Genomic DNA, 12,265 nt, shown 5'->3' with positions numbered 1-12,265 from the left:
GCCTGGGTGTTTCCGGTTCACTGCCAGCAACCGGTCAGACAGCCCGGGAGGCCAGGGGCTGCAGCTATTGGGAGTTTGTCCCCAAGATCCCCCTGCCCCGAGGTCACTCCAGTCCTGAAGGTAGGGCGCTCCTGGAGGGGGGCTGGGGCAGGGAGTGGGCAGAAGCAGCTGCTTTTCAAGGTTGGGCAACCTGGAATCTGGGTGGGGCAGAGCTGGGGCCCAGGCTGCTGCTGGCAACCACACAGCTTGAGAGGGCTGAGCTCTGGGGACAAGGCCTAAGCATGGGTTCCCTGGGTATTGTCACCGGCCCCCAGCTTCTTCCCCCACCCCCTTGAGGTCTTGTCCTCACAGCTGGACATTCTGTCCATGTCACAAAAGTACAGGGTCCTTCTCGCCGCCCTGAAAGGTTGATGGGCGACATTTGCCCAGAGAGGTCAAGCAACCCTCCCAGGGCCACACAGCAGGTGCTGGGCCCCTCCCACACATGCCCTGCACTCTGACCTTCCCCCAGCAGCATGAGCAACCCAGAGCCACCCACCGAGACCCCCGGGGCCAACGCCCCGACCTGGCTGACCCAGCCCACGTACAGCAACCTTGGTGAGAGCCTGGGAGGGGCCCCGGGTGGGGGTGGGACAGGTGGCTGGTGAGGCCGCCAGAGAAGAAAGGTTGAGTGTTTCATTACCATGTAAGGAACGCTCTGCCCCATGATGGTTTAACTAGATTACAGCAGGGATTTTTTGTTGTTCTTTTTTCGTTTTTGCCGTGCCGCGCGGCATGTGGGATCTTAGTTCCCCCGGCAGGGATCAAACCTGTGCTCCTTACTGTGAAAGCGCGGAGTCTGGACCACCAGGGAAGTCCTATAGCAGCTTTTTAACTACCTTTAATAAAACTCTTTGTTTAAAAAAAAAAAAAAAAAAAAGTTGGATAACCAGCTTCTAAAAATGAGGAAACTGGAGTTCAGAGAGGCTCAGTCACCTGCCCAGAGCCACACAGGGAAGTGGGGGTCACCTGTGCTGGGCCAGATGTTTCTCTGCCACTGACTTGTCACTCCTCTGAACCTTTGTTTCCTCATCTGTAAATTGGAGATGGCATCCTTACCCCACAGGGCATAGGGTAGTTGGAGTTGGTATTTTTTCCTTTTTTTTTTCTCGGCCGTGCTGCGTGGCTTGTGGAATCTCAGTTTCCTGACCAGGCATTGAACCCGGGCCACGGCAGTGAAAGCTCCAAGTCCTAACTACTAGACCACCAGGGAGCTCCCCATTGTTTCCATTCTAGAGATGAAGGAATTATGGCCGAGGGTGGAGTCATGCGCACAGGACCCCACTCTGCGTGGCCTCACGCCCTTCCCCCACTCCCTCCCCCCACAGGTGAGGTCCGTGCCCGCCTGCTGCCTTCCAAGGTATGCTGCTGCGCACGGACATCTGAGCGCCCCGCTACTGACCCGCAGCCCCTACCCAAGAAGACCCTGACCAGGGCCCAGTCGCTGCCCACCCACAAGTCCCCCAGCCCCGGCCCCACTCGAGCAGGGCAGCCTCAGAAGCCCCTTCTGGGATCCCGCAGTGTGGACGAGAGCCAGGCAGGCGACGACAGGGCGGGGACAGCCTGTCCCCCTGCAGAGCTGCCCTTCTTCTCGCTGGACACCGAGCTGGGCCTCTCCCTCCGCCGCGCTGGAGGCCCGGCAGCTGGAGGGCCTCCGCGCCGTGTACGCCCGGCTGCACGCCCGGCTCCTGGGGGGCCTCCCGGGCCCCTGCCGCCCCGGCCACCGCTTACGCCTCCTGGACAGCTCGCCCTGCGTGGAGAGCTGGGACGCCCTCTACTACCGTTTGGTGCGGAGGAACAAGGAGGCGTGGCACCTCCTGGCTGCCAAGGTGAGCCCCGCCTCCGCCCCGCCTCCTCGGAGGTTTCCCCAGTGTCCCGTCCAAGGCATAACCCAGGGCTCTTCAGACTCAGGCCCAATTGCTTATTTTGCAACTAACTTACGAACAAACACCGTCAGCCCTTGGAGCCGCGTTTCTCAGGTGTGGGGCGACCTACATTCAAATCACCTGGGAGTCTTGTTAAAATCTCCCTCACGACTCTCAGGGCCCCAGTAGTCTGCATTTTAACTCACTCACCCGTGAATTCTGGCGCCAGAAACCCACAGCCGGCTGATAGCTCCCACTTTCCATCATCATCTTCAACAAAATATACTGAGCACTGTTCCTTCATGTCTTGTGCTGTTCTAAGGACTTTTAGACACTTTCATTCAGCTAATCCTCATGCAAGCATCACCACGTTTTGTTATAAGATGCTTCTGTTTTATGCACCACCAAGAAAAAGAAAAAAAAGATTCCCATCAAATAAACCAGACTACCAAGTGTCAGACACATCACCATTTTGGAGGAACCTCACCCATTCGGCAGAATGTGTTATTATGGACCCATTTTACAGACCGGAGCATGGAGGGAGTAAGTTGCTGCTGGCTGTGAGTTCTTTAGTTGACAGCTCCATCCTGGTTCCATCCATCTCAGAGACCCCTGGGGAGTTTATTTTTAAATTACACACTCCCAGAGCCCCACCTCAGCACCTGTCCTTTTTAACCCTTGCCCCAAGGTGATTCAAATGTAATCCCCAGGGCTGATACTCTCCTACTTTCTAGAAAGAGCTTTGCTGTTCAGTACTGCAACTGCTGGCCATGGGTGACTTCTGAGCACTTGAAGTGGGGCTGGTGCCAATTGAGATATGCTCTGAGTACCAAATACACACCAGGTCTCCAAGACTCAGTATCAATAATAATAACAATAATGTAAAACATCTCACTAATACTTTTTTCATTTGGTGACCTGTTGAATGATAACATTTTGGATAAATTGGATTACATAAAATAGATTATGAAAGTTACTTTCAAGGTCATAAAACTCAGTATCAAAAAAAAAAGCCTAGTTAAAAACTGGGCAGGGGACTTCCCTGGTGGCGCAGCGGTTAAGAATCTGCCTGCCAATGCAGGGGAAACGGGTTCGAGCCCTGGTCCGGGAAGATCCCACATGTCGCGGAGCAACTAAGCCCATGCACCACAGCTACTGAGCCCGCGTGCTGTAACTACTGAAGCCTGTGCCCCTAGAGCCCGTGCTCTGCAATGAGAAGCCACTGCAATGAGAAGCCCGCGCACCGCAACAAAGAGTAGCCCCCGCTCGCCGTGACTAGAGAAAGCCCGCACGCAGCAACGAAGACCCAACGCAGCCAAAAGTAAAATAAAAATAAATTTATTTTTAAAAAAATGGGCAGAACACCTGAAGAGACATTTTCCCAAAGAAGACACACAGATGGCCAACAGGCACATGAAAAGATGCTCAACATCGCTAATCAGAGAAATGCAAATCAAAACCACCATGAGGTATCACCTCACACCTGTCAGAATGGCCATCATCAAAAAGACCACAAATAACAAATACTGTCGAGGGTGTGGAGAAAAGGGAACCCTGTACACTGTTGGTGGGAATGTAAAATGGTGCAGCCACTGTGAAAAACAGTCTAGAAGTTCCTCAGAAAACTAAAAATAGAACTACCATATGATCCAGCAATTCCACTCCTGGGTATATATCCAGAAAAAACTGAAAACGCTAATTAGAAAATATATATGCACCCCAATGTCCATAGCAGCATTATTTACAATAGCCAAGACATGGAAGCAACCTAAGCGTCCATCAATAGAAGATGTGAACTATATCTACAATGGACTACTACTCAGCCATGAAAAAGAACAAAATAATGCCATTTGCAGCAACATGGATGGACTTGGAGGGTATTATGCTTAGTGAAATAAGACAGAGAAAGACAAATCCTGTACGTTTTCAATTGTATGTGGAATCTAAAAAATAAAACAAACTAGTGAATTTTTTTTTTTTTAGAAAAAAGAAAGAAAGTTACTTTCACCTGCTCCTTTTCACTTTTTTAAAATGTGGCTACTGGAAAATTTGAATTCCGCCGTGGCCCGAGTTGCATTTCTACTGGACAGCCCAGCTCTGGCACCTTAGCTGTCATCTCCCTTGCTACCAAGTGGCAAGCATCCGCCCCTTTGGCAGAGTGGAAAGTCCGATCCCCTAAACACTATCCTCCCTGGTGTAGCTTTCTTTAAAATCATACTGGCGACCAACATCCGAATTAACACGAACACCTCGTTTTTGGAGGGATACAGCGATGGTGGGCAGGTTGGGTTGGGTGGGAAGTCTTCAGAACAGGTAGAGGCACTGGGCGAGCTGTGCTGGTTTGGTGGCGGGGAGCTCTGAAGTGTCCCTCTGTCCCGCAGGTGCCCAAGCCAGGAGCTGACGGGCCCCACCCGTGTGGCCTAGGGCCGCAGGCCTTGCTGGCCCGGCATTTCAACCTCCAGGAGCTGTGTGGTCTGGCGCCCGAGGGCGCACTTCCCGAGACGCCCTGGAGCAGCCCCGTGGCGCTGGCGGCGGAGGTGCCGGAGCTCACGATGGTCCAGTGGCTTGTGGAGACGGGCGCGCAGCCGCCTGAGGAGTTCGCAAGGCCGTGGCCCTGCTGCTCCTGCAGCCCTGGAGCGCCGGGAGGCGCGGGCTGCGGCCCCGGCCGAGCTGCGGCCCGAGAACCTGCTGCTGGCGGCACCGCGGGGCTGCTCAGCCGCCAGGCCCCAGCGCCTGCTGCTGGTGGACTTCGGCCGCGGCCCCCCGCGACCCCCCGGCCGCCCACTCCGAGAGCCGCTTGGCCCAGGCGCGCCCTTGGCCACGTCCTTGGCCGTGGGCCTGGAGCACCTGGCGGCCCAGCTGGCCCGCGCGCGGCCCCCGGCGGCCGGGACGCACGGCGCGTTGCAGATGCTGCTCTGGGGGCCCGGGCCCGAGCTGCGTGGCCACGGAGCCCCGCTGGGGTCCTGGCTGCGGATGCGCCACGCGCTGCTGGTCCTGCACCTAGCCGAGCGGGCCGTGGGTGGGGAGGTGCCCAGCTTGGAAGACTGGCTGTGCTGTGAATACTTGGCCAAGGCCACCGAGGACTCCTTGTACCTCGCCCTGGAGCTGCTATGGAACTGATCCTTCCCGTGAGCAATGCACCTGTTCCAGGGCCTCTCTAGGAGGCGGGTCCCCCTTCCCAGGGCTGGGGCTGGTGATAGGGTGGACGCCCCCTTCCAGAAGGGACCAGAAGGCCAGCAGAGGATGCAGCTGGGAACTTGGGCCCAAGGTCCCCTAAGAATTCAGGTGCCCCCCTTCCAGGGCTGGGGGCTAATGGCCAGTGCCTGCTGAGGCTTTCTGATGCCAGAGGTGCCCACCCCTCTTCCAGGTGTGGAACCCCCCGACAATTAATGTCTCTCTCAGTGTGTAGAACCGCTCCTACCGCCTTCCAGCAGAAGCCAGGATGCCCTTCTAATGCTGGGGTCTGATGGCCACTGTCTCCATGACAGTGTGGACACTCCTCCGAACGGCGGCATCAGAGGCATTCCTGGCCCTGGAACACCCCCTTGTGCTGTGAACTACCTTGTCAAGAACTGCTTGGGGCCTCCAGGGGGAGGGAGGCTCCCTGGAACCTGAGACAGCCAGCCCACCCCAGTGGGGTCTGGGCTCACCTGCCCAAACGTGCCCATGCCCTGCCCCCCCTACTCCCTCCACCCACCATGGCCTCCTTGCTGTTCCTCTGTGACACTAAATTCCGTCCAGCCACCAAGTCTTTGCACGGCCTGTTCCCTCTGCCAGACTGTCCAAATCTCACCTCTTCTAAGCAAATAAAGTTGCCCCTCCTGTGCCCTCTCTGGCTCCGCGCCCTGCCTTCCCCGAGCACTTGTCACCACCTGGAAGTATTTATTCATCTTTTTACCTGTCACCTGTTCACCTCACCCATCAGGCTGTGAGTTCCCTGAGGGCAGGGGCCAGGCTGAACACATGCTAGGCGTTTAATTGATGGAATAAACAAAGTGGTATACAACAGGGGACCTGAGGGAGAGAATGAGGTCTCGGTTTATACCTCTGAAAAATGGACATAGGAGCCCTGAGGGGCCCCACTGCTGTAGCCTGGGGTCTCCAGTCTTGCCCCCTCACTCACCCCAACCCTACCATGGTGATCCTGGGGGGAACTTTCTGACCCCCAGGTATGACCAGGGCCCTCTCCTGCTCAGACCTCTCCCATGGCTCCCTAGTACCTTCACAGTACAATGGGGCTCTTCTAAAGGCTCTGCATGCTCTCTGGCCAGCCCCGCCTGCCACATCACCATCCGTGGAGGTGCTTTCTGGCCTCCAGGCCTTGCCCGTTGTTCCCTCCACTGCAGACACCCTCCCCCCTACCTCTGCTTCAGACTCCTGTACCTCCTCCAACACCCCGACTCCAAACCCCTTTCTCGGCCCTTGCCCTGCCGACTTGGACTGGAGATAGCTGTGTCCCCAGACCTTTGAAAGCCAACTCCATCATCTGTCAGGTAGCTGAATAGCCCACCCAACCCCCAAATATACTTGAATCCCCCTAAACTCCGTCCTCCTCAGTAAAAGATACCCGCTTGGCAGCCTGTTTGTCAATCACCGGGCCACGCTCTCAGATGCAGCCAGCAGGTGGCGCTGCAGCCCTGCAGCTCTTCCGCCTTCCGCCCCCCACCTCACCACAGCCCCCCCCCCCCCCCGCCACTGCAGTGTCTTCACCTTCTGGCTGCCTCAGACCTCCCCACCTCTGCCCCGGCCAGGACACCCACCAGCAGCGCTCCTGCCCCAACACTGTACAAAGGCTAAAGGGCAGGGTGCCCACAGCTAGACACCACCCCGCCCCCAAGCTGGAAAAGTCCCAGGCAGCCCCTGCCCCGCCCCCCACCACTTCCCAGGACCCAGTAAACAGCTTCAGACTGGAACCAGGCCACTCCAGCCAGCCTCAGCCACCCCAGGGAATGGCACTGGGAAAGAGGAGTGACAGCCCAAGGTGTGGGGTGGGGCAGGCTGCCATCTGCCCTAGAAGTGGCGGGAAGGCGAGGTATGGAGCAGCCGGGGTGGAGCCCCAGGGCCGAGCTGCCCACAGGAGGCCAAGGCTGGCTGTGGCCAGAGGTGAGACCGGGCCCTTGGCTTCCCCACCCCTCTGCAGAAAGAAGGAAGTGTGTGTAGGGGGGTCACTCAGCTCAGGACGCTCGCACAGCTCCCTGAACCCCAGGCAACCTCGAGGCCCCTCTCCTGGCCCCGGCCCACCCCTCCACCTGTCCTCCGTTCAGACAGCACCCCTGTCAACACCACTGAGCCAACACAGGTCTTGGAAGGGTAATCGTTTTATTTGGATGTTTGAGAGCAATAGAAGGGTAGATTAATACCTATCTTTCCAAGTTAAGAGACCTAAGCCTGTTTCCAAAAGACTTCAAATAAGAAACTCCTCCCTCAAGGTACAAGGATAACCTGAATCATCTTAAACCAGCAATAAAAAAGTAAAATATAAATTTTTATTTAGAATTAAAGCAAATACTTCAGTATCACAAACACAATATTAAACTTCAAGAAATACACGGCTAATTTGGAGTGAGCATTTATTTGCACAATTACGACATGCGGACAAACCCAGCAGGTGAGCAGGCTGACGCAGGTCAGCGCGCAGTTGATCACACCACCCGCCCGAAGCACGGCAGCAAGTGCACACGGAACGGTCTGCAATCGAGCCCCAGGGGCCTCAGGGGCCTCACACTACTCCTCCTCACCGGAGGACTCCCTCTCAAACGTGTAGGCCATGAAGCAAGCGTCGGGTCTCTTGGGGACAAGGGGATGCCCCGGTCTCACAATCTCAAAGCCCAGAAAGCTGAAGGTACGGAGCAAGGCGGCTGCGGAGGAGACACCATCAGGTCAGAACCCCCCATCCACCTGCAGGGCCCAGAGTCCTGCCGGCCCGGGGACCGCCTGAGACAGAATGCCCAAGTCTAGGGCAAGGGGACTGCCCAGCAGGGTGTAGCGCGGCCCCTGGACCGCGTGGGCCCCACCCTGGGCCTGGCCTCCAGGGCAGTGGGCAGCCTCTCCCATCTCCTCTCCCCCGTGTGGAGATCACTCACCTCGGTCATCGCGGTTCTTATGGAGGCAAACGAAGACGTGGTCAGCGCGGAGCTGCTCCTCAGCAAACTCGAGAAGAACTGCGAAGCTGAGGTTCCAGCGTCAGGGCCCGCGCCCCGGCCGCCCCACAGGGGCCCTAGCCCAGCTCTCCCACTTGTCTGTGGCCTCATCTGCATACTGGGAGCACCAGCCTCTCCTGGGTCTAATCCAGGGTCAGCCTTGCCACTGCTGACATTGGAGCCAGGTCACTCTGGGGGACCGTCCTGGGCACTGTGGGGTATCCCTGGCCCCACCCACTTGACACCAGGAGCAACACCCACAGTGTGACCACCACAGATGGCCCCTGGTGTCCCTTGGGTGATACTGCTGGTCCACTGCTTAAAAGGGGAACCCTCACCCCGGAAACAATAACCACCGCCTGGCTCCTGACTCAGGCTTCCCTCCTCTGGAGTCCAACTTTGAGGTGCAAACACGGTTTGCCTTGCTCTGCCCCCCAGGCACACACAGGCCCGCCCTCACCTGTCCTTGCTCCCCTCGGGCAGAGCGCCGCCTGGGATCTCAACGTAGAGGCAGCTGTTGCTCAGCACCGCTCTCCAGTTAATGTGTTTGGCATCCGTGAGCCTGGACTGGACGTTAAAAATTCTCGTCTTGTTATTAGACGTTAGTTCCTCTGTTACATTCAGCCGATTATCCTGTGGAAGAAGACCAAATCCAACCTTGGACGCCAGCCTTCACAGCCTGGGGATCTTCCCCCTTGGTACCCTGACAGTTTGGAAAGCCCAGAAAAGCACCCATATGACCGTTCACCCCACGCCCTGCAGCGCTGTTTGGGTGTGGAGCCTCCCGGGCCTCTGAGGAATGGTGGTTCCACCCAAGGCCAGAGCAGGAGCCCCAGGCTGAGCACAAACAGGCGCTGCCAACAGCTACTAGAGGCTCAGGCAAAGCCTGCGCTGCCGTCTGCACCTTTGTTCCTTCAATCTTGCATTCAGGAGAACCATGTGGAGAGTTCCTGGCACACGAAAGGTGCATAAAACATTTTTTGGGTCTGGCTACTCTCTCCCCCCCACCTCAGGTACCCAGAAGTCCGAGGAACGAGGATACTTACAGAGTAAAATAAATTAGCTGAAAGATTGTGATCCCTCTGACTATTCCCTCGCCCACCTGGGATCTTCAGGGGTGGGTGAGGGACATCAGGAGCACCACCGAGGCCCTGGACCCAGGTTACTACAGCAGTTGATGGACACCCTGGAACTGGAGGAAAGGCACTGGTGAGCAGCACTGGGGGAGACGCTCCGCCTCCGCTGACAGGGCCCCGAGCCCCAGCAAGGCCAAGCGGAAGACCAAGGCCTACCAGAGCCCAGAGCCCAGATCCCTGGGATGCGCCTCCCTCTTTCAAGCGCAATGTTTACGCCCGGTGCAGAGTCAACATCTGCCTCCATCTGGTCAGCAGCCACAGCAACAAGAAGCCCCTCAAATCCACCTCCTCGGGTGGTGACGCTGGTAAGGTCCAACCCGTCCCCTGGGTGCCTCTTCTGCCCTTGAACTACCTTCTGACCGGCGCTAAGTGTCGCCCCACCCAGCCCTGCGCCAGGTTCTACTTCCCACTTCTAAGTCCAGCGCTTCAGCTTCCCCTTTTCCACTTTGCAGTCTCCAGCAGACCTGAAGCTCTAACAGCCTTTTCTTAGGAGCCCAGCAAAGCCGTCCTTCCACTGAAGCAGCCCCTACTGCGGCCCTTTCGTCGTCGGCACCCGCCGGGAGGCGCGGGGCCCGTTCGGTGTCCCCGCCGGCGCAGCGGAGACGGGCCCGCGCAGACGCCCTCCCGCGCGCACCCCGAGGCCTCCGCTTGCGTCATCTCGGCAGAGCGGCCCTCGGCCCCGGGGGAGGTTTTCACAATCGCGCAGCCGGCAGCGCCAGCAGCCATTTGCTGCGCAGTGTCAACAGGCCCCGCGGTCGCCTCCATTTTGCTCGGCTCCCATCCGGGGCGCCCGACCCGCGGGCGTCGGCATCGTGGCTCAAGGCCCGCGCGAGGGCACCTCCGGGGCCGTGGTCAAAGAGCTCGCGGTCCGCGGCGAGCGCGGCTCACCTGGACCCCCGGCCACGACCGCCCTCGACCCAGCCGTCCTACGGGGGAGAGGCGGGCCGGCCGCCACGCCGAGAACGGCCCCGGGCGCCGTCTACGTGGCGCCGCCCGGCTCCGCGCATCCTCGGGGCTAAAAAGTGATCGCGAAGGCGGCCGCGTCCCGGGGCCACGTCGGGGCGCGGGATAAGGGGAAGGGCCGCTCCGCTAAGCGCTTAAAACCTCCGCGCCCGCAAAACGCAGATTCCCGCGACCCGCCGGCCCGACCGCCCTCCAAACCCGACCCCGGAACCTTCCACCCCCAAACCGGACCGTGGACTCCCGTGCCCCCCAATCCCAACCAGGTACCCTGGCGACCCCCCAATCCAACCGGAAATCCTCGTGTCCCCCCCCAATCCGACCAAGTAGCCTGCGGGCCCCTCAATCCAATCAGAGACCCCCTTTGCCCCCCCCCCCCGGCCGCGACTGTGGCCTCGACAAAGGGGCGGACCTCGCGCTCCCGGGACTTCCGTGGCGCCCCGCGGCCGGCCCCCTGCGGGCCTGCGCGGCGGCGCTTCTGGAAGCTTCGGGCGGGGGCGGGGCGCTCACCTCTCGCTGCTGCGGCCTCCGCGGCTGTGCAGGCTGAGGAGAGGCATGGTGCGGGTGGCGTGGACGGTGGCGCTGGATTTATCCCCCTCCTTCTCTCTGGCGAAGCAGTGGCTGTTCAGGATCCGCTGCAGGGAGGATTTCACCATCCGGCCGCTGGGGTCCGAAACCAGGAAAACCTCCGCTGCGCCTCTCCGCGCCCCCGCCGCTGCTCGCCGTTCGCAAAATGGCGCCTCCGCCGCCGCCCGCCTTTATACGTACCGCGCCCAGGCCACGCCCCCCCCACGCCGCGGGAACGCGGCCGCACGAGGGAGTGGGGCCACCAGGAAGCCCAGGCGCGCCCGCCCCTCTCGGCGTCTGATTGGCAGACGGCGAGGGACCCGGGGTGGGGCCGCGCCTCGGACTGAGCAGGACGCGTCGGGTCCCGCTCCCTCCCCCTCCCCGTCGTAGCTCTGCGGGCGCGCGGAGGGGGCGGGGCCGGCGTGGCGTCGGGAACGCGCGCCGCGCGCCGCGCCCCGCCCCGCCCCGCCCCGCAGCCGGGCCTGGGGGCCGGGGCGTGTCGCTGCGCCCGCTTTCGGGGGACTCGCGGTGGCCACGTCTCCGCGGTGGTCCCTGTCGCCCTCGCTAGGGTCCCCTTCCTCTAAAGGACTCCCTCCCCTTAGCGGCTCTGGGCGACAAAGGCCCCGGGTATTTGGAGAGAAGGGTCCCAGCTCCCACACCGCCCCATAGAACAAAACTATTTTCAGTAATAACCTCATAATGATCGATCCTAATAATGGTTTTTCTGGATTCGGTCTTTCACGTGTTAAGACAATTTACAGTTTACTTTCAATGTCAAAGATATTATTCAAATTCAGGAAAATATTTCGCGTCACATTTGGACTTAAGCAAAAATGCTTTTCCTTGCAGATAAACTCACAAAGATATTTCACGTGTGAACTAAAATTTGCCCCAAGCAAAAATATTGTTCTTGCAGGTCCCACTTTGTTTCATGTTTTTACGTTTTAAGCACAGAGTCTCTGAAGAGTTACATGGAATGAAGTAACTCCTACTTGTTTCTTTGTCTTTACAATCCCTGCCTGTCCTTTTCATCTCGTTTTTATTTCCAAGCTACTGTGTCCATTGGGGTTAGAGGCACAAACTTTCTGCAAAAGGACCTTGAATTATTACAAAACTGATAGAAATTTACTCTCCAAAGCATGTGGCGAAGTCCCTGTGTGTCTCCAAATACCCTTCCATGTGGAATGCAGAATTTATTGTTTACGTATACAGCATTTATAAGTAATACAAACATCTAATTTACAGCTTCCGTATGTACATTATTAAAACTCAACAGAGACTGCAATAATTGCAAATGTTAGGCCAACCAAAGAAATTTCCCAGAGAAAGAATGTTTAATGAATGACATTGCTTAGAATTGCCGCTCATGGTGAAAACCAAAAGCAGATGAATTTGTAGTTAACTTTCTTATTGTTTTCAGTGTTTCTTTTATTGCCAGGGCTCACTCCCACCGACCCACTTAGGGTGCCACTTAAGTGTCCTCACTATTTGTGAGGCTAGTATGCTTTTTTTTTTTTTTTTAACTTTTTGGCCACACCGCATGGCATGCGGGGTCTTA

General features: G+C 57.8%; 2 protein-coding genes across 2 annotated transcripts; one reads left to right on the top strand and one right to left on the bottom strand.

The window, feature by feature from the left end:
- The first annotated feature begins 515 nt into the window (after positions 1-515).
- On the top strand, positions 516-5,024 carry PEAK3 (PEAK family member 3). Its single transcript, XM_061188906.1, is given in 6 exon segments — positions 516-597; positions 1,368-1,662; positions 1,664-1,868; positions 4,286-4,505; positions 4,508-4,531; positions 4,534-5,024. Coding segments are annotated over 6 exon segments (1,317 nt in total).
- Positions 5,025-7,376: 2,352 nt separating this feature from the next.
- OAZ1 (ornithine decarboxylase antizyme 1) lies at positions 7,377-10,885 on the bottom strand. Its single transcript, XM_061190851.1, is given in 6 exon segments — positions 7,377-7,762; positions 7,988-8,073; positions 8,505-8,677; positions 9,091-9,177; positions 9,179-9,236; positions 10,651-10,885. Coding segments are annotated over 6 exon segments (684 nt in total). The 5' UTR covers positions 10,797-10,885; the 3' UTR covers positions 7,377-7,628.
- Positions 10,886-12,265: the final 1,380 nt, after the last annotated feature.

Source organism: Eubalaena glacialis, chromosome 4, assembly GCF_028564815.1.
Source record: "Eubalaena glacialis isolate mEubGla1 chromosome 4, mEubGla1.1.hap2.+ XY, whole genome shotgun sequence".
Taxonomy (NCBI): Eukaryota; Metazoa; Chordata; class Mammalia; order Artiodactyla; family Balaenidae; genus Eubalaena; species Eubalaena glacialis.
Note: the sequence above shows the minus strand (reverse complement) of the source record. Positions and strands in the feature narration are given on the sequence as shown.